The sequence below is a fragment of the Pongo pygmaeus genome, chromosome 13 (assembly GCF_028885625.2).
Source record: "Pongo pygmaeus isolate AG05252 chromosome 13, NHGRI_mPonPyg2-v2.0_pri, whole genome shotgun sequence".
NCBI lineage: Eukaryota > Metazoa > Chordata > Mammalia > Primates > Hominidae > Pongo > Pongo pygmaeus.
This window is the reverse complement of record NC_072386.2, coordinates 95,691,516-95,713,728: the sequence shown is the minus strand read 5'-3', so window position 1 is coordinate 95,713,728 and position 22,213 is coordinate 95,691,516. Positions and strand designations below refer to the sequence as shown.

Genomic DNA, 22,213 nt, shown 5'->3' with positions numbered 1-22,213 from the left:
TCCTATAGCTATAATAATTTGTGCTTGTATGAAGATTTTATTGTTGTCTCCACAAAACTGTAATTCCCATGAGATTCAAAAAAAAAAAAAAAGTACGCTTATTTTGCTCAAGACTGTAATCTCAAGTGCCTAACTCAAAGAAGATGGCCAGGAAACAGAGTTCACAAATGAATGAATGAATGAATTTAACCAAACCCTTTTTTCAACCACTTAGGTTGCTTGTTATTTTAGTATTCGTAATAGTGGTCTGTAGCACACAGTTGATTTTCAATAAATATTTGCTGAGGGCTAAATAAAATAATAAACATAATTTTCAAAAATGGCGAAGGATAGTCACTCAGTAAACAGCAATATGATTTAAATTATCACGAGAAAGAGAAGTCCTAGTCACATAATGAAAAACTGTACAAGTACTTAGCTGATAAGAGGACCTTCCATGCAAATATTTTAGCATATTTTATCTGTATTTTTCTAGTTCTTTTTCAAACAGGAACAGGTATGCACAGGCGATAAGATTCAATAACTCTTTAAAAAGTCTTCAAAAGAGGCATGTTTTACATGCTGACTAATTAAAGAATAATATTCTCCCTAAAATAGACGGTTATGTGGTATAGTACAGGCCCAGAAAGTTTGGCAATCATTTAAAGTGTGAGCACAGTATTCATATTGGTACAATCCCCTAAATAATCCTCTGCATAAGTTAATATGTGATCACGGGGTAGACTGAACCAGAGGCACTAAAGATACAGGACTCTGACTTTAAAGAAGGTGATCAGTGGCCACTAAAGTCCTATTCTGTATATGTGTAGATATTGTAAAAATGGAGTTTCCTTAAAATAAGACCACTGTTTATTAAACAATCAATTATCTTACTTAAAAAAACCCTACTAACAATTTGAAGCTAAGTGTTTTTCAGTAAATATTGAAAACATACAAATGGTAAAAAAAACAAAACAAAACAAAACAAAACAAAAACGCAGTTCATCATCACAATTCATATTCTTTATTTGACAGAGAAAGAAATAGACAAAATTGCCTTCAAATTACTCAAAGCCTTCCTAGATTGTATAAGGGCTTTGGTTCCTTTCAAAGTTTTTTTTAATGTGAATGGGGACTCATCAAGTTCCCCTAAAAATTTCTTTCATCTTTAAACGTTGGGAGGGAGAAACCCCCAAAGCAAAAAAGGTGGGAAACTGGAATTACCATACAGCTCACCAGATCTATTTTAGTGTATGATGGGAAGAGCACCGACTGAGGGTGAGAATTGAGTGCTGGTCTGTCTCCATCAAATCACTCATGTTTCCTAGACTCAGTTTCTTCACCTGTAATATGATCTCAAGGATCGTTTTAGCACAAACATTTTAAGCTTTGAGTATCTTGCCAATGAGAACAATTAAGAGAAAGAAGTAAAACTCACACTCTGATTCTGTTTTTACTAGGTACTCTGGTAAAGATTATGCAAGAAATTGAAAAGAGCTCAAATAAAATGCACCCCCTATAGATTTTACTCATACATAGATGCTATCATCCTCCCCAGACCTCTAGTTCTTTACACCCTGTTAATACAGATTATCTGACATTGGAGAGGCATTTTAGGGCAATGAAGACTTTATCAGTGATTGGGACTTTAAATGGCTTCCTTGGAAGAAAGACAAAAAGATAAAAAAGAAAATTAGATTTGTGCAAAAATATATCTTTAAAACCTCTATGGAAGAATTGACACTGATGTGTGAGATACACTGGGAAAACTTCTTGGAGTAACAAAGAAAGCAGACACTAAGCTCTGTGTTAGGACTGTTTGAAGAATGAGGGAAAAGTTCTAATAATGATTTAATACTTATGTCAAAAACATTAAGAGCAGTTCCTTACTTACTGTCACCCAGTTTTACAATGATGACCTATGCTTACTAAGAGCTACCACCACTTTGCCATATCTTCTCCCATCTCAGGCACCCAGCACATGGGAGCATCTTTGATAGAAGCACAACACTCCTGCCCTCACCCCAATCTTCTCCCCAGAGGCAAACAAAGCTAGACCTTTTGTCCCAGCTCAGTCCACACACTCACTAATTCAGGCATCTTGCAACTAAACAGGACCATTTCTGCTCTGTCCAAATTGATGTGGAAGACAGCGAGCTTCCTCTCTGGCAATAATAACAATAATAGTAATAAGGCTGGGCACAGTGGTGCATGCCTGTAATCCTAGCACTTTGGGAGGTCTAGGTGGACAGACTGCCTGAGCTCAGGAGTTTGAGACCAGCCTGGGCAACATGGCGAAACCCAGTCTCTATTAAAAATACAAAAAAAATTAGCCAGGCATGGTGGTGCATGCCTGTGGTCCCAGCTAACTCAGGAGGCTGAGGCAGGAGAATCGCTTGAACCCAGGAGGCGGAGGTTGCAGTGAACCAAGATCACGCCATTGCACTCCAGCCTGGGTGACAGAGAAAGACTCTGCCTCCAATAATAATAATAATCATGATAATAATTTTGTATCTAAAATTGACATATATACTCTAAGGCTACTTATATATTATAGACCTAAAGATTGTAGACAATCTAGAATGCGACAGAAAAAGTATGTTTTTGGAATTCCCAATCAGAGTTCAAAATATATTACTAACACCCTGATCCCACCATCAAAAAAATGGCAGCCAGCAAGGAACAAAGGCCCTCAGTCCAACAGCCCTCAAGGAACTGTATGCTGCCAACAACCACAGGAGCTTAGAAGGGGAACCTCCCTTCATTGAGCCTCAGATGGAATCCCAGCCCTGACCAACAACTTAAGTAGCAGCCTCATGAGAGACTCTGTGGCTGAAGACCCAGGTAAGCCACATCCAGATTTCTGACCTACAGAAAGTGATCACAAATGTGTCTTGTTTTAAGCCACTAAGTTTACAGTAATACTGTTACCTAGCAACTGCCAATTAATACAGACAGATGAGAAACACACAATATAATTAGAGTGCAAACTGAAGGCAGCAGAATAACAAGTATAACATAGGAAAGTTCAGGTAATCAAATTAAAGGAAAGCTCACTACGGATAAGGTTAGTTTTGAAACATTTCATACAGAGGTTAGTTATGAGATGCGTCTTAAGTGCTTCAAGAATTCAGACTGGCAGAAAGGTAGAAGGAACAGCAAAGAGGGAAGAATCAATTGAATGTCCCAGACAATAAGAACATCACACTGAGGAACAGTGGGAGGAGACTGAATAGGTGAAACGGGTCCAGATCACAAGAGTCCTGGAAAGGCAGGGCTGAGTGGGCTCTTCTTTGATGCTATAGACAACACCACCAAAGGAAAGGCTCTTGAGGAGGGAAACGATAACGTAAGAGCCCTATTTTAAACAACTTAATCTTATCACAGTATAAAGGATGAAGCAGATTAGAGATAAGACGACCAAGAATAGATACGCTAGCACAACAGTCTTCATTGAAAGGCTAACAAACATGGGGAAAAAAGGTTCACACTCATTAATAATCAAAGACATGCAAATTAAAACTATAAAACACCATTTTCTGACTTAAAAAATTAGTAAATAATAAAAACTAATAATACTAGCAAAGATAAAGCAATCTCAAACACTGTTGGTGGGAATATAAATGGAACGGTCTTTATGGAAAGCCATTCAGTAATATGCATTAATAATTTTAAAATATACAAATCCTCAGAATTACTAATTTACTTCTTAAAACATATTCTAAAGAAATAAATTGATTTATCCATTCAACAAGCATTTAAATGTGTGCCTACTATGCTCTAGGCAGTGAACTAGGATCTGAGACATAGCAGCAAATCAAATATACCTCATTTCTTCTCTCATGGCACTTAGAATACACATTTAACAAATAATCAGAAAATAAGTATATAATTACACATATTACAGGATATAATGAGAGTACTTTTGAATATTGGATTTAAATTATGGGAACAAAAAGACCTCTCTGGGAAGTGACATTTATGCTGAGAGCTGAAGGATGAGTAGAGTTTAGCCATGTGCAGATTGGGAGGAATTTTTTTTCAGATAGAAGAAACAATATTCATGAAGGCAAGAAAGAGTTATAGTTGAGATTTTAGAGGACTGATTTGTTGACTTTTTCAACAAATATGTATAAAGGTCTTAGTAAGACCAGCTACTGTACTAGCGGCTGACAGTAAGGAACGGGAGAAAGTGATCAAGGTTAGGCTGAAGCATTAGAAGACAAAACAGGTGTAAAAATACTATATAGCTACACAAGGGCCTACAGTTCATAAGGAAGCAAAGAAGTACGAGGAAATAGGTGTAAAGGAAGGAAACCAATGCATTTTCAGGAGAAAGAAGAGGATGGAATGAAGGTGACAAACACAAAGTCTGCTGCTTTTCTGTCTGTTTTCAGATCGAAATATTATAGACTTATCTGAGAAAGGTAAAAAAAAGTCTGTTCATTTTTTTACAAAAACACTTATAGACAGAAATACTTAAGTAGGTTAGCAATAAAAAGGTCATATAGTAAGAGAAGATGAAGTAGAAATCAAAAATAAATTTTAAACGTGTACATGAATTAAGGAACATCTACACCTGGGAAACTATTTTCCCTCTATATGAATGGCTCTTGACTATGCTGAACATTCAGGGAATAGTGACCACTTTTTCAGAATAATAAGTAGCCTCTCTTGGAAGAGGCCGAAAGGTACACAGAATAATCCAAGTATTTGCAGTCTGCTCTACTGAACAGATGAATCATCACAAGGTTAAATATGAAGAGTAGCATTTACACAAACTTTATGGTGAGAACAGTCTTGGAGTCACGGCAAGTTATGAAAGGAGCCATAAAAATGATTCCAATCCCATGTAAGCAGAAGACCTAAGGGAGCAGATCCCTTTTCCTCTTATCTCCTCAATTATCTAAATTGTAATATTTTATATTTGATACATGTCAGCAGCATTAAAGAGTTAAATAATATTTTGCAGAGTAGATGCTATCTACAAAAAATAGTACTGTGGAACTCTGTACTATATTTGCAACTTCTATGAGTCTAAAGTTATTTCAAAATAAAAATAAACAAAAAAATGGTAGTCTTGCTACAAGAAATAACATACAGTCTAAAATTTGCATTAGTTTCATGAAGCAATCACAAAGAAGAAGAAACGTAACAATTCTTCAAATTGCTAAGAGTCCAACTTTCACTTCTCTCAATGGATGCAGGTGCATATCAAGAGAAAAACTCATCTTCTGGGCTGGATATTCTACAGCCCACCAGACATGTGACTTTGGGAAAAGTACTTCAATCTTCCAAGCCTCTGTTTCACCTACCTCACAGGGTGGTATCACATGCTAGTTGACTTTGGGATGCTATACAAACACTCATCATTGTTATTTACAATTTTGTTTATTTAAACTGCATTATCTTATCTTCATTAATGGGAGGAATAACGCTGAGAAATTAACTATTTGGATTTCTTCAGGTTTGTGACATTAACAAATTAATCTTATACTTCCCACTAGGGGCCCAGATTTAACCGACAGATTTATATAACAATAAATACAGTTATTACATACTACCTTCCTGGAAAATGCTTTATAATAGACCTATAACCTTAAAAACAATACCTGCTTAGCCTTTTCCTATAAAGTGCATTAACTGGATTAGTTAGCCTACTACCTTAAAATTAGTTTTGTTAATTCTGAAGAACAAGTTAGATACTTAAAATGCCTAATAAGGTTTCATGGGGCATAAATATATAGTCTGTACAAATATATTAGCATCATACATAAAATATGCTAGATGAAATCTATTTTCCCCACAGGTATTAAAAACAAAATGATAGCTCTTTTGAAGAAAAAGTCAATTAAGTCAGGAATTTCATGAAATCTAAAAGATGAATATTGAGAACTCAAAGCAAATTTTAAAGTCTGACAAAATGTATCTTTTATAAAGTTGGAAACTGATGTATACTTATAAATGATACAATATAAAATATTTTCTATAATGTTAATATTTCAAAATCCATTATCATCCCTCTGTCTCCCATTAAGCATAATCTTAGAGGAAAAAATGTTACAGGGTTAAAACTAGTGTATAACTTAAAGGCTAATGAAAAAAAAAGAGTAAAAGAATAACCCTTTCAAATCAAGCCTTCACCCATTAACATGGGTAAAGGTAGCCCATTTTAACATGGTAGCTAATTCTGTTTCCTGAAGAATGTATTTGTAGACCAAAAAGAAGAATCATTCAAGGGTTCAGTGAAAAAAAATCAAACACACCAACAGAAGTCACATAAAAATAATATTTGGTAAGATATTATCTTTAAAACAGTAAGAACAGCAGGATTTTCTCTGTGCCTCTTTCAAAGTTTCCATGTGTTCATCATTCAGCAAGTCTACTCACTTCCGCTGGGTGTGGTCCATGCCACTGTTTGGTATTGCTTCCAACTTTGTATTTTTCTGCCCACAGATATTTCCATAGCTGTCGTATCCTGACACTAGTCTTGCTGCTGCACCTGTTGCTATTGAAAAGCCACAAATAAATCCCTAGGAAAGAAACAGAAAAAAACATACAAATAAACCATTTCAATAGCCAACAGTCACTAGTTGATACGATAATGAGCTTCTTTTGTCTGCTGAAGGGAACAAAGAGCTATCTTTCCTTACTGCAAACACTATTCCACTGTTTTCCTTGGATTGCACATAAACAGTACAAAGAAATCCATAGGGAAACACTATTTACTACCATAACAAAACAAATCCCAACCTTTACATCATAAGGTCAACTTTGAATTTTATAATAATAATGATAGTAATAACAGCAGCTCCTCTTTACAGAACATCTGCTCTGTGCCAGTTTGTCTACTCTTAATAGGTGCTTGTAGTACGTTATCTCTAATCCTCATGATGAAGAAACTGAGGCCTAGAGATGTTAAGTTATCCAAGGCCATCAAAGCTAGTAAAGATCAGAGCATAGAATCAAACCCAGCTTCCCTCATTCTCTAGTTTCATTTGGTTGTAAAGGGGTTTCGTTAAGTGAACATCAGCAAAGGATGAAAGAAAAAAATTCAAAGAACAATAGGAACGTGGGTTTTGAATCATTATCGCTTCAGTGCACCCAATACTTCTGTTTCCTTCCTGCAATAAAGCTGTATACAAGTCAAAGAATTACATTGTGAAGCACTGCCATGCTCTTAATATTGAAGACTGGAGGAGAGTAAGGCACTGGCTTTGTATACTGCAAAGGTCACTTCATTTTATGGGAATATGCTTCATCATAGTACTAAAGGCAAATGGTAGATACTTCAGAAGCACATCATGCTTGCTAAGTCAAGCATGCACTGACCAAAACAAAGCAATAAAAGCCTACGCTTGACACCAAGCTACTAGCCAGAGGAACAGAAAGTGAATCACTACTGATAAATTGATTGTACTGGGGGGAAAGACTGAGGTTAAGAACTATTCTTGCAACCTGATCGTTAAAAGGTTACGTTTTTATTATCTTTAGTAAACTGGCTAAGAAGGCAGAGACTATCATTATTTAATTAATCACAGCCAAGTATCACAAGTAGTACTTATGTAAATAGCCCTGCTAGATCCAAGGCCTACAGTGGAAAATACTATACTCATATGCAATTCCTGAGAGAAAAGTATTTCCCCTTTAAATATACTTACCCAAAAAGGCAAACAAACTGTTTTCGAAATAAGCCCTGTACTTTCATTGTGCAGGTAAGGGAGCTACAAGGAAAGAATAGAGAGCGTAGCTACAGTCAGTAGAAACTTCGTGAAGCTATACTTCGTAAAAAAGTAGACTGAGAGTAGAGACTAGCCCTGATTTGCTACTCACTAGCTTCAACTTTCTGTCTCAATTTACTCATCTGTAAAATTGAGATAATTGTAGCTCGTCGGGCTGTTGTGAGGATTAAATGATGTAATCCAGTAAAGTGGTAAAAAACCTGCCCGGCATATACTAAGAGCTCAATAAAGTCTTCGCTATTATAGTTGTTAGGTACTATTATTAGAAATGAGAATATGCTATAAGGGAAAGATGGTGGGCTTTGGGGTCAGAAAAGCCTGCGTTGATCAATGGAATACTGATGAATCCATTTTCTTCTTGGGTGACCTTGGACAAACTTACTTAATTCTATGCCTCAGTTTGCCATCTACAAGTTAATGTTAAAACCACTTACCACAAAGGCTGTTGTGAGAATTACATGAAATAATACATGTTACACGTAAAGTGCATGTCTTAATACATGTTAGTCTCCTTCTGCCTCCAAGCAGCACAAACTGCTAGCAGTAGGGTTAGACACAGCTGGTCAGTACTTACTCATTCACACTCACCCTGTTGCCCCTCTCCCCCTCTCCTGACTCCTCCAACGACACTGTAGGGCAATCAATCCCACCTCAGAACTTCAACCCAATGCTAAGACATGGAAAAAAAATATTTAATCCTCTGCATACATATTTGCGTATTTACATGTGTGAATCAGCATACCATTTTACGCATATCTTTGAATTCCAAATTAGGAAGCCCTGTGCTGAGTAAAAACTGGAAAAGGAGGTTAAGTATTAGGAGGTTTAATAGCTAACCTTTCCAACACATTTTTTTTTTTTTTTTTTAAGATGGAGTCTAGCTCTGTCACCCAGGCTGGAATACAGTGGCACGATCTCAGCTCACTGCAGCCTCTGCCCTCCAGGTTCAAGCGATTCTCCTGCATCAGCCTCCTGAGCAGCTGGGATGACAGGCATGCACCACCACATGCAGCTAATTTTTGTATCTTTAGTAGAGACAGGGTTTCACCATATTGCCCAGGCTGGTCTCGAACTCCTGACCTCAAGTGATCCATCTGCCTCGGCCTCCCAAAGTGCTGGGATTACATGCGTGAGCCACCACGCGTGGCCTCCAACACATGTTTTAACAAGAAGACTCAGATTAATGGTAAGGGAATGGACTTCGTATTCAGTAAGACCTGGATTCAAACCCTCACTCTGCCAATCACTATCTGTGTAATTTTGATCTAATTACATACTTAGACTCTGTTCCCTCCTCATCTCTAATACAGAGTAATACCATCTATTTCACAGCCTAATGATGAGAACTAAATGAAATAATGCATATCTGATCCCTAGCTGAATGTCTGGTACACAGCAGGTGATCAATAAATGGTAGCTGCTAGCGGTGAATTTGAATGGGAAAGTCAGACTAAAGAGGTTAACAACAGTAATTGGACACTAACAAAAACCCCTTTGGTTCCCTATTTTAGAACAAAAATTTCTAGGGGGAACAGTGAGAATGTCAGCAATTTTGTTACCATACAAAAATATTTTCAGACCACAATTACAATCTTCTTTCACTACTAATCTAAAATAGCAAAGTTGTTACATAATTAAAAGGTTATGTTCTTCTTTTACTTTTTATAGGAATTTTCTTCTTATGTTTGATAAGTACATTGTGTTACAGATTCCTTTAAGTGGTTTCTGGTTTCCTTTTCTGACTATTTTTAACAGTACTGTTGGACATGTGGGTTTTTTTCTTTATCATCATAAGCCACCTCACAACCCTCTCGGATGTAGGCAGGGGTATAAATTGTAAATGTTACATATATACGCTAAAATGGGACACTGACATATTTTCACATAGGCCACTCAAACTTCTTAGTAGCTTCCAGAAGCATTAGAGAGGGTGGGAAGCTGCCAGGGGTGGGGGGTGGGCAAGGAGAATAATAAGCTAATAAGATGGGAAAAAAACCATGACTATCATCCTAGGGACTTCTCATACGGTACCAGCATTGACAATGGGGAACTAGGCCAAATATAATTAAAAATACAATCTCTTTAAAAAGAAAAATTCTAAAATCCAAATGTGGGAAGCAATATAGTTTCAGAAAGGAAAAAATGTGGCACATGAAATTAAAGTGGGGTGAGAGAAACTTTACAGAATACACTCAATAATTTAATGGTTCAGCAGAGAGAGAGGGAAAAGGCATTCAACAGAAGGAAAAATCACATTAATGAAGCAAATGATAAGGGGATAAGGAAGGCTTTCATAAGCATGGAGTAGGAAGCAATCTTAGAGAGAAAGTAAGACTATTAGCAAGGAAGAAAACCATGGCTAAAATGTTCAAATGACTGAGCTATGGAAGTGCTTTCAGCACTGCTATTTTAAGAGAGAGAAGAGGAACAGACAAATTTATTCACAAATAGGAGGTGACTCAAATCAGATGAAGGCATACAGGGATAGTGGGTCAGAGGCATGACCTAGCAACTCATAAGTACCAACTGCCTAAGTGGGAGAAAGACAATTTACTCATTAATGAACTGTGCTCATTTTCCCTTCATATCACAAGGTCTAGTTGTACCTAAGTAAGGGCTTTTGCTTAGTTTTATTTGCTATTAGTAAAAAAAAAAAAAAAAAAAAAAAAAAAGGACACACTTTTATTTCACAAGCATGTTTGAATTTTACATAGAGCTTTTACTAAGTAACTGAGCAAAGCAGAAGGACTAAATTTAGTTTTGAAAAAAATGGTCAACAAAAACATGTATAGAGTGGGTAGGAGATGGTGTATGAATATGGCAAAATGTTTCAAAATAAAAAGATAGGGAAAAAAGGAGTTCTGCTTAAAGCCCTCTCCCCTGGAATTAATGAAAACATATATTGACTCTCTTTTTCTCAGATACCACCTCCTTCACTTCACCTCTATAAAGCCCGTATCTCATCAGTGCTTGGGCTCGAGCTCATAATAACTGATTTGTAAAATCTTGTAACATTTGCCTTCTGTTTCTCCTCTTTTGAGAACCTTAAGATACGGAGGGCTATTAGGACCCAGCAGATAGGGCAGGATACTAATCCTGCCCTAGAAAAGGCCTGATGCAGAGTGAATATTTATGTAAACAAATTAAACAAAATTAATTATAAACTTGTATCAATCTGTCAGATTTCCAGACTTCTAAAAAAATGTAATAGGATGCCTCTCTCTAAGAATGAGGAAAGAAGAAGGAAAAGAAAAAGAATGAAGCCAGGAGCAATGGTTCATCCCTGTAATTCCAGCACTTTGGGAGGCTGAGGTTGGAGAATTACTTGAGGCCAGGAGTTCGAGACCAGCTTGGGCAACATAGTGAGACCCTGTCTCTACAAAAATAAAAATATTAGCCAGGCGTGGTGGCACATGCCTGTAGTACCAGCTACTCAGGAGGCTGAAGCAGGAGGATTGCTTGAACCCAGGAGTTCAAGACTGCAGTGAGCCATGATCATGCTACTGCATTCCAGCCTGGGCAATAGAGTGAGACCTTGACTCTGAAAAAAAAAAAAAAAAAGAATGATAGAAAGTCTAGGGAATAACTACTCAATAAGCATTTATTGAGCATATACAAATGCAAGGTTTACCCTAAAAGAACTGAAATGTTCTCAAGAGGGAAAAAAATAATGGGCATGAGGGAGTGAAATCATAGGTTCAATTTCATGGGCAGCTAAAACAATGAAAAGAACACAGACAAGGAAGACTGAAAACTGACCCTCACTTTGCTATGAACACTCCTTACCATCATGAGCAAGTAACTTTTTATTCCCTGAGCCTCAGTTTCCTTATCATCACAAGGATAGAATTAGATGAATCTCTAAAGCCCTTCCTCTTCAAAACTATTATGATTCTAAGGGAAAGCAGACACAGAGTACAATTTTTAAGAGTATACTTGCAGGGAGAAGTTCACACCCGTTTGGTTTACTACAGTGACTGAGAATAAATAAAGCAAAAGCAGATTAAAAACAAATGAATTTAACTGAACTACATACTTAAAAATGGTTAAAATGGTAAATATTATGTTAGGTACATTAATAAGTAATAATCACAATATTAAAATAAAGAAAGGAAACAGACTTAATAGAAAGTAGAAAGTCATTTGGATCAGGTAACCTTATGGTAATTTTTGGAATGTTGTTGTTCTTATTTCTGTGATCTCAGCAAAGAACAGCCCATCAAACAGGTAACTAAATACTGCAGTGAATCTCTCACTCTGTTCTGCATGCTCAACAATAGTTAATGAGGTAGAAACATCATGCCCTGGGAAGTAAACCAATGCTATAGAATAGAAAAGGTCCTTCCTTGAAAGCAGTCTGAAGGGACAAACTATGAGATGATATCCCCTAAATCCAACTCTAGTCCAGATCATTCTCCAAGATTCCAACTTTGCATTTCCAACTGCTTCTCCTTACTCACAAATTCTACATGTCCACAACTCTTTTTCTCATTTGACACTTCCCTTTCCTCCATATACTCTATCTCCATTGGTGGCACCACTTATCTACTAGATGGCACACACAAGATACGAAGTGGAAGACTGCAGTCTCCTTTCTCCATGCTTCTGCCCCTCACCCTAGCTTCCTAACAACACACTAGAGGAAGAGGTGATGCCAAGCGATTTGGTCAGAGCCTGAGATACTGATGAGACCACGTTTCACTGGCAAGCAAGGTTACTGTGTCCTACAGGTCCATGTTTTTCTGTTGTCCTCAATTCCAGGCAACAGAGTGGGGTCTACCTCTTGAGGCCTCCCCTTCTCCCTCTTCTCTTCTGGGTTCAGTGCTGCCACTATGTAATCTTAGACAGTTATTGAGCTTATCTCTATGCCTCTGTTTCCTTCTCTGTAAAATGGGAATGTGATAACAACAATGTATACATCCTTGAGCAGGTGTGAGAATTAAATGAGTTTCTATATGTCAAGTGCTAAGAACAGTGTCTAGCTCATAGTAAGCAGCGATAACTACTAGGGTAAGTAAGTTGTAGGGGGTCTCTGTATCTTCTATTTTCCATGGTAAGCACTCTTGTTAGGGCCATCCAGCCTCCTCCCTTCTTGCCTTTTTGTGGTAAGCTGATCTGGGCAGATTTCATCCAGGTAGATCTCCATTCTCTCTTCTTCTCCTTTTCTGACAAATACCTCTCCTTGAGACAGAATGAAGTCAGACCATCCTAGATGGGAAGGAACTTTAGCCTTTTGGGCCCAAGCTTCATTCCACAAGTTATTTTTACCAGGGAGTACCTTATTGGGCATAATCAGGTATCTACTAATAAAGTGGTGCTTTATTTATCCATCCCACTCTTGTTTCCTGATGTATACAGAAACCGTGGTTGAGAACCCAGGAGGAGCTGGGGTGGGATGTGAGCTGAGAAACCTATCCTGAACCCCTAACACAAGAACCTCTTAGTCATCCTTGATCTGTCTCTCACTTGTCTGCAACACCGATAACACCAATGATAAATGTTATGGATCCTAATTCTTCAATCTCTCTCTTCCTCTCCTTTAGCACTACTTTATTTCAGGTTTTTCACCTCTTATCTGGACTATTACATCAGCCTCCAGAGTGATCTGCCTGAAACATCTTTCCACCTTCCAAGCCATCTTTAACATTAGCTGCCAGCGCCATCTTTCTAAACCCACTCATATCACTTCTTGCTCAATACTTTTCAGTGGTTTATCTGTGCCTATAATAGCGGGTCTCAACTTTGGCTGAACATCAGGTTTGCAGAGATTATATGAGAATCACTGAGGTAGGGCTGAGGAATTAAGTTTTTTTTTTTTTTTAGAAAAGATCCCAGCTAATTCTAGGCTGGGGACAGTGGCTCACACCTGTAATTCCAGCACTTTGGGAGGCCGAGGCATGCAGATCACTTGAGGTCAGGAGTTCAAGACCACCTGGCCAACATGGTGAAATTCCATCTCTACTGAAAATGCAAAAATTAACCAAGAGTGGTGCTGGGTGCCTGTAATCTCAGCTACTCAGGAGGCCGAGGCAAGAAAATTGCTTGAACCTGGGAAGCAGAGGTTGCAGTGAGCCAAGATCGCACCCTGCACTCTAGCCTGAATGACAGAGCAAGACTCTGTCTCAAAAAAAAAGAAAAGAAAAAAAAGAAGAGATCCCAGCTAATTCCAATGTATAGCTAGGGCTAAAAACCACTTGTTTACTGCCTTAATGAAATATACAAATTTATATTTGTATATTTATACAAATGTGCAATGTTACAAGTAATTTTTTGAAGCAGAGTTAAGTATATGCCCAGTAATTCCAAAATAGTGAAGAAAGTTCAAATGTAGAAGATAGCACTTAAGAAGGCTGATAGCAACTTGCTTTGAAAAACACTCTAAGTTCTAGACAATTCAAGCATTAGAAACCTTGAAACTAAGGGAAGAAATAAAAGAGAAGTACAAATATTGATGAAGAGATGAACATGTGTAAGATTTAATGGTAGAGATGAGTGAAAGATGACAAGATCTTAGAATATTTAAGAACTAGACCATAGGTATCAAAAAATGAGCAAAAAACTGCAAATAAAGTCAGAGAATAAAGGTATGGTTTGAGTGTCGGGCTGCAAGATTACTAAGAAGAAATAATCTGTAAGAGAAGCAGGCAGCTGGGCCACTCGATTAAAAGGACATAGCCAGAAAGTTCCAGTTCCTATTCTATCTTTGCCACTTATTTCCAGCAGTATATTCTTAGACAAGCTAATATTTAACCTTGTTATACTTTGTCTATAAGCAGGGGATAAAACCTATTTCATTGAAAAAAATTAAAAAGATACATACAGATATATATATATATACACGTACTAAAGTGTTGAGCATAGATTAATGCCCAACAAATGTTTGTTAAATGTTTATTTTAAAAGTACTATAGAATGAAATCCAAAGAGGGAGAAATCTTCTAAAAATCATTTAAAACAAATACTCAGAAGCCAAAAAATGCTGAGTCTCTGTTGTGCCAGGGAATAGAACTTTGAAATTTCTTATTTCCACATGGCAAAATACGATGTTAGCTCAATTCCATGAAGGTAATCCATTAAAAGAATCATTCGAAAACAAATAATGCTATGCCAACATTTAAAAGTACATACAGTGGGTCTTAATTACCATCATACTGAAATCAACATTATATTAATTACCATTGCATTAAAATGTTTCAGTAAACAAATAACTCCTTAGTCTCAAGTCACTCCCAAATCAGCCTATTAACATTAATGATTGCACTTTCCTGACCTATTTTAGCACAGAAAATCCAAAGCACCTCGGGTAGCATGGTATATGTTTTTGTAAACAATTTTGAAAGGTCAGCTGCTATTTGTCCCAGGGTTACATTCAGGGAGTGGGGAAAGGCTGTGGACTAATTCTTTTATCAAAGAATCTTTCTATGGCAGGGTGCGGTGGCTCACGCCTGTAATCCCAGCACTTTGGGAGACCGAGATGGGTGGATCACCTGAGGTCAGGAGTTTGAGATCAGCCTGGCCAACATAGTGAACCCCCATCTAAAAATTCAAAATTAGCTGGGCATGGTGGTACATGCCTGTAATCCCAGCTACTTGGGAGGCTGTGTCAGGAGAATCATTTGAACCTGGCAGGTGGAGGCTGCAGTGAGCCGAGATCACACCATGCACTCCAGCATGGGCAACAAGAGCGAAATTCTGTCTCAAAAAAAAAAAAAAAATTTTTTTTTCTCCACACGCTGCATAAACATTCATGCATGTTATATTTCAGCTGTCATTCCATTAAACTAAGGAAACTTTTGAGCAATATCTTTTAAGTCATTAAGTTAGGAGACGAGTATTTTGACCTTTCCTAAATATCCTAAATTTGGTGAAACTGTGCTTTTATCTTTAAAATAAACACTCCTTATTTTACTGGATTTATCGTATCTCATTAAAATGTATTGCTTTCTTTTCCTTTTCTCAGAGGCAGAACTGGTACCTACAATTGTGCCTGTTAGCCAAGATTACAGTTGTTCTGCGATTCACAAATGGCGCTGGCCTGGTGAGCAGTCAGAGGAGACAAAGAGCAAGATTTTCATAAAGAAACTCTATAAAAGGTATAGTAAGAAGGGGGTTAAAAATACACATGAGTAGGAACAAGGCTGCCTGAGGTAGTATAATTGCATTTTGAATGGTAGAAGACAAGAGAGAGAGAGCAATAATGTATCTGCAGGGTCCCCTTGAGGAAGAGGAAATGGGGTGTTAGAAAACAGCATTGATCTGGAAGTGAACAGACCTGGGCTCTGTTCTCAGCTCTGTCATGAACTAGCAGTGTAGCCTTGGGATAATAATTTCCATCTCTGAGTTTGATGTTTTTAATCTGTAAAATAAGGGTGATGGACTAGATGAGGATTTCCATGTCCTTTCTACTTCTAAATATCAGACCGCTTTAAAAATAGCAGTTTTCTATCTTTTTTCCAGCCCAGCACACTGGCAGGGACTCTAATGCCACTGAAGTCTGTGTCAGAAACTCCTGTAGGGCAGAGTGGGTATGCAATTGAATGTACACATCCTTAATACCTTGTACCAGCAACTCTGCTCCTCCATTCTCTATACCCACTGGAAAATCACCAGGTCCCTTGATCTCTAATTGAAAGATGTCACTCATTACAGTAGACACAGCAGGCAGCAGGGGCCATTGGAAAACCACCAGGTCCCTTCATCTCCAATCGAAAGATGCCACTCATTACAGTAGACACAGAAGGCAGCAGGGGCCTAGGACAGGCAGAAGGAGGAAGGAGCAGTGAGCAACCAGCCTCCCATCTAGGAAGAACTGTGGAACACCAAGTCCCTGAGAGGAAATGACTGCCCTAAAGATAACCAACAAGTTGGTGTGACTGGGTTGGATGAATACGCAGGGCTCGTGACTCATGGTCACTGTTTTGCTCACCACTCTATCAAGATCAACATTCAGAGACTTACATCAAATGATTTGCTTTCTGAAATGGTCTATTGAATGACATATGAGTCCCAGCTGCTCCTTAATTTGAGCTCAGTTTTCATGTAGAAAAACAAATCAAGAGTGACACCAAATACCACTGAATTGTATGAGGACTGGTATATTCCACAACTGCCCTCATTAAAACAACTCCTCGTCATTCCCTTGGATCATGAGTCCAGTTTGGACCATCTGTGAGAGTTTCCTTACCATCCCAATGCAGAAGAGAATGAAGAGCAGCAGCCATGGTATGTCTGTGCAGCTACGGTCCTCCAGTGGCTTCCATTCTCGTTTGGAGCTCTAATTGGAAATACAAAATAAGAGAGTGTTAAATGCTAAGTTTAGTTAAAGTTAGAAGGGCACAAATACACCAGCTATAGGTAGAGCCCTTCTTTGCCAAACAAGTTTCTATTGAACCTTTAAGACACAACTCAAATATTTGTCACCTTTTCTGTGACGTTTATGCTAACCCCCACAGCTAATAACTCCACTGGCCCTACTCCCACCCCTCTTCCTGGCCAGGCCCGGTACTGAGTTCATCGCTTTTTTGGTACCTGTATTAGAGTTTTTAGCAGGCTAAATTGTCATTCTTATTTGTTATGCTGTGTCCCAGCAGACTGTGAGTTTCATAAGGGAAGAGACCAGGCTTATTTCTCGGCATCTAACATGATGCCTGAGGGTTCATAATATGTACTCAGTGAGGGCTTTTTAAAAATGAATAAATAAATAAATACACTCTTCCAACTTCAGTCTTAATGCTAGCTTTTTCTTTGTGTGTGCAGATGCTAAACTTAAAAAAAAACAAAAAAAGTTAGAATGTGCTGTTTATATATATGTTCTCTTCTAGGAAAGATGCCCATCAAAATGGATTCCTATTCAGGCCAGGCCTGGTGGCTCACATCTGTAATCCCAGCACTTTGGGAGGCCGAGGTGGGCAGATCACCTGAGGTCAGGAGTTTGAGACCAGCCTGGCCAACATGGCGAAACCCCGTCTCTACTAAAAATACAAACATTAGCTGGGCGTGGTGGTGGGCTGTAATTCCAGCTACTCGGGAGGCTGAGGCAGGAGAACCGCTTGAATTCAAGAGGCGGAGGTTGCAGTGAGCCGAGATCGTGCCACTGCACTCCAGCCTGGGCAACAAGAGCAAAACTCCATCTCAAAAACAAACAAACAACAACAACAACAACAACAAAAAAACGGGATTCCTATTCAGGGGTAGATTTTTCTAAGTCAAAAAAAATTCAGTTTCTATAGACAGATCTGTGCAACTCCTAAACAATCCATGCATTTTCATTTTGTTCCTAGAAAATGTTAGTTTCTAGATCAAACACAGAGAATCCTGAACTACAGAACTAGCGGCATTCTAAAAGTTAACTTGCAAAGTATTGACTGGAATTCCAACTGCATTTTTTTTTTCTTATCTCAATAGTCTTAGGATCTCGGGTCAGCTCACAAATCCCTTTTAATGGAAATCTAACTGAAATAACCCCCCTGAGCTTTCTAATGAATAAAAATGCCCGAGTCTCACACCCTCTCCTAGAAAAAGTAAGCAGCGAAGGGAGAAAGAAGGTATCCTTGGGAAACCTATGGGAAAGGTTCCTCTGAGAAGGTTCAGGCCTCCAGTGGCTTCCGTGACAAGATCCAGGAAGCTATTTGGAAAAGTCTTGTCAGGACGAAACGGTATCAGCAGGAAGGGGCTGGAGATAAGGGAGCCCTCTGGTACAATTAGTATAGAGTGCAACCAGGCTTAGTTCTCTCTCCCTCTAAAACCATAGTGTTGAACTATGTATCCTTTGATAACCTGATGAAAACTACAGATTCTTTTCTTAATATGTAAGCACAGGCCAGGCATAGTGGCTCATGCCTGTAATCCCAGCACTTTGGGAGGCCAAGGCGGGCGGATCACCTGAGGTCGGGAGCTCGAGACCAGTCTGACCAACATGGAGAAACCGCGTCTCTACTAAAAATACAAAGTTAAACGGGTGTGGTGGTGCATGCCAGCTACGTAGGAGGTGCATGCTACGTAGCATCCCAGCTACGTGGGAGGCTGAGGCAGGAGAATCGCTTGAACCCGGGAGGTGGAGGTTGTGGTAAGCCAAAATCGCGCCATTGCATGCCAGCCTGAGCAACAAGAGTGCAACTCCATCTCAAAAACAAACAAACAAAAAAAGTAAGCATATATTCACATAATTTTCATAAGAATTTAGGGAATTCAAACCCCAGATTAAAAAACACAACTTTAAAATACCTGCCTATCAACAATGAGGGCAGAGAATTGGAGTTAAAACAATTTCTTCCTAACCCCTAAAGTGTTAAACAAATGCTTTGTTATTGCCTTACACTGTACAATTGTTATGAACAGAACAAAACAAAAAACACAACCAGTTAGCTTGTTCCCAAACACCCACACAGAAAACAAAAGAGCACTAGTTAGTCATGGAAAAAAATCTTACCCTAAGACTCTAACTAGCATTAAAAACCAAGAATGAGTAGGCAGGTTTTTTTCCAGAGGAATGTAGCACTGTGGCATAATAGATGAAGGACTGGTTCTCTCCCTGGCTCTGTCATTAGTTAGCCACATGACTTTAGATAAATTGCTTCATATCTCTGGGTGGCAGGAAAGAGTTAGTCTGGATCTCTTAGGTTCCTTCCAACTCTAAAATCTATGATCAAGAATGCACTTTTGTGGAAACTTTGTTATGACTAGGAAAAACTACAAAATAATTTGACATAATTCTCTGTATTATTCATATAAGAATGCCTGTATTGTGGTCTGTATTTTGGAAGACAGTTGCTCACAGTGTGAATAAAGAACGTTTCTTTGTATTAAATAATTTCAGTCTTGAATAATACCCATTACAGTAAAACTGCTTCCAAACAGAGAATTTGGACACATCTTTGATATTCATTATATTTACTCTATGGTAATTTATAAAGCAAAAGCTACTTTGAAATGCTGTATTTGTTTGTCTTAACAAACAGCATGTATGGGGAGGGAAGAAAGGGAGAAGCCTCAGGTTAATTGTATAGTTTCTTTATCCACAACTATTTTCTTAGTATTTTTACCTTAGACCAACATTCAATTCATTAATGCCTAAATTTTCATCTATAACTTACAGAGATAGTTCATTTTTGACCAGAAAAATACAAAGATTCAACATCTCAACAAGTCCATTCAACTTGCTGTGGGTCACTTTTGTGCCAAATACACAGAAATTCTTTCACTGGGAGTGAGAAGTGGAGAGAGGGTAGGAGTTACATATTAAAAAATATTGACAGAGTCTTAAGTAGTGTGGAAGAACAAAAGTGATCACCCTCACTTGGACAAAGGAACACTTAGCAGAGGAGGGTTGGCTTACTTCACAGGGCTGTTTTGAGAAGTAAATGTGAGCACCAGTCACACAGCATGCACTCAATTCTTGGTTATTATTATTCGTCAATATTTTTCAGTTAACCTTCTCTCTGTTATTAAAATATCCTTTTACCAAGTGGACCTTCCCACTAAAAAGGATATAAAGAATATTAAACTCTTTTTCCCTTATACTTACTAAAATTTTGACTTAATGGTGGCAGATTTCATTTTAGCTGCCATTGTTAATGCCATCAGTTATTGATTACTATTAATCAGACATTAGACTCAAAGCTTTACAAACATGTCTTCTACATTCAAAACAGCTCATGTAGGTATCATCTCTATTTCACAGATGAGGAAACTCAGCTCAGAAGTTAAATAATCAGCCTAAGGTTTCACACCTGCACAATCAGTCTTTGGGCCACCCCCCCGCCCCCCGCCCCAAGTCTGTCACTCCAAAGCCTATTCCAATGACTATTTTTTATTTGCACTAGTTAGTAAAAAGCAATAACCTCAATTAGTTTCTCCTCACATTGAAAAATTTGGGAGCCAACTCAATAATTTTAAATCCTGTTGGTACAGGGAAAGCAAGTGAGATGTGTTATGAGCCATGAAGTTTCTCAAGTGAGTCAGAAAACCCAAGAGTTGAAAATTTTTAATAATTCTTTAACAGATTTAACCAAGTGGCAACAGGATTTAATGCTGTTTCTTCCAATTAAAATTCTGCATAGAACTAGCAAAAGTAAACTGTTTTGCAACAGCACTTTTTAAATGTGATTTTACCCCTTTCTCAGATTCTACATGAGATTAATACCAGGCTTTCAGTAAATGTTAGGTCTCTCCCCTTCACAGGATCTTGCAGTTTAGGAACTAAATAGTACCAAAGTAATCATATAATCCAAGCCTTTAGTTAGAGTGATTGAAACCCAGAGAAGAGAAGGGGCTTGCCCAAGGGCATACATTTATATTATCTATGACCGCATTTGATTCCTAAAACAATTCTGTTAATTACTATATACTCCTGACTTTTCTATTTTATAGAATAGGAAAACAAAAATCAAAGAAAACAAGTGGAAAATCTATGTCTGAAACCTGAGTCCTCAAACTCTAGCAGAAAAACAGGAACTGTAAGACAGGATCCAGGGATACTAAAAACAAACAAACAAACATGGTAACAAAGATGAAGAATGCCTTTCTCAGGCTCATCAGTTTACTAAACACAGGCAAGGAAAAAAATCAGTACACTCAAAGACAGGTTAACAGAAATCATCCAAAATGCAACACACACACACACACACACACACACACACAGAGACTCAAAATTTAAAAACCAGAATAGAGCATCCAAGAACTATAGGATAATAACAAATGATGTGGCATATGTGTAATTGAAATCCAAGAAGAAGACAGAATGAGGCAGAGGAAATATTTGAAAAAAAATGACTGCAAATTTTCCAAACATAATGAAAGAAATCAAAGCACAGATCCAAGAAGTGCAGAGGATCCCAAGCAGAATAAATACACAAACACACACCCTCTACACCTATTATACTCAAACCCTTGAAAGCCAAAGATACAAAGATCTTCTTGAAGGCAGCCAGAGGGGTAAAAAAAGACACATCACATACAGAAAAACAAAGACTACAGTAGTCTTCTTGTTAGAAACTATGAAAAGTAGAAAACCACAGAATGACATCTTTAAATCGCTGAAAGGAAAATGAAAACAAAAAAAACTACCAACCCCAAATTCTATGCTGACAGAAGATATCTCTCAGACACGAACACTTTTCAAACCAAAAAACGTGACAGAATTTAATAGCCACAGATCTGAACTGTAAGAAATGTTAAGGAAAGTTCTTCAGGCACAAGGAATTGATACCAGACAAACTTGGAGGTACAAAAGAAAGATTTAAAAGATTTCCAAAAATGGCTAAAATGAAGGTTTGAGATTTTCCATAATAAAAAGTTTTTTAATGTTTAAAAATAAGTGTGTGAATATATTCCTATAACAATATCCACAGTACAAGCTTTTTTTGCACACATATACAAGGTTAGTAATCTAGAAGGCAGAATTACAATTTCTAATACTACTACTGGAGAATTAAAGAACAATTCTAAGTCAGACCACAGCTGGCACATACCTCTTCTTTGTACATTTATATCCT

General features: G+C 37.9%; 1 protein-coding gene across 3 annotated transcripts in view; it reads right to left on the bottom strand.

Moving 5' to 3' along the window:
- Nucleotides 1–22,213, bottom strand: part of SLC44A1 (solute carrier family 44 member 1) — a 199,439-nt gene that overhangs the window by 127,835 nt on the left and 49,391 nt on the right. For all 3 annotated transcript variants that reach the window (XM_054501834.2, XM_054501835.2, XM_054501833.2), the window contains exons 2-3: nt 16,906–16,995; nt 6,370–6,512 (exon numbers count right to left, since the gene is read on the bottom strand). In XM_054501834.2, coding sequence (XP_054357809.1) covers nt 6,370–6,512; nt 16,906–16,995 — 233 coding nt within the window. The remainder of the gene's footprint in view (nt 1–6,369; nt 6,513–16,905; nt 16,996–22,213) is intronic.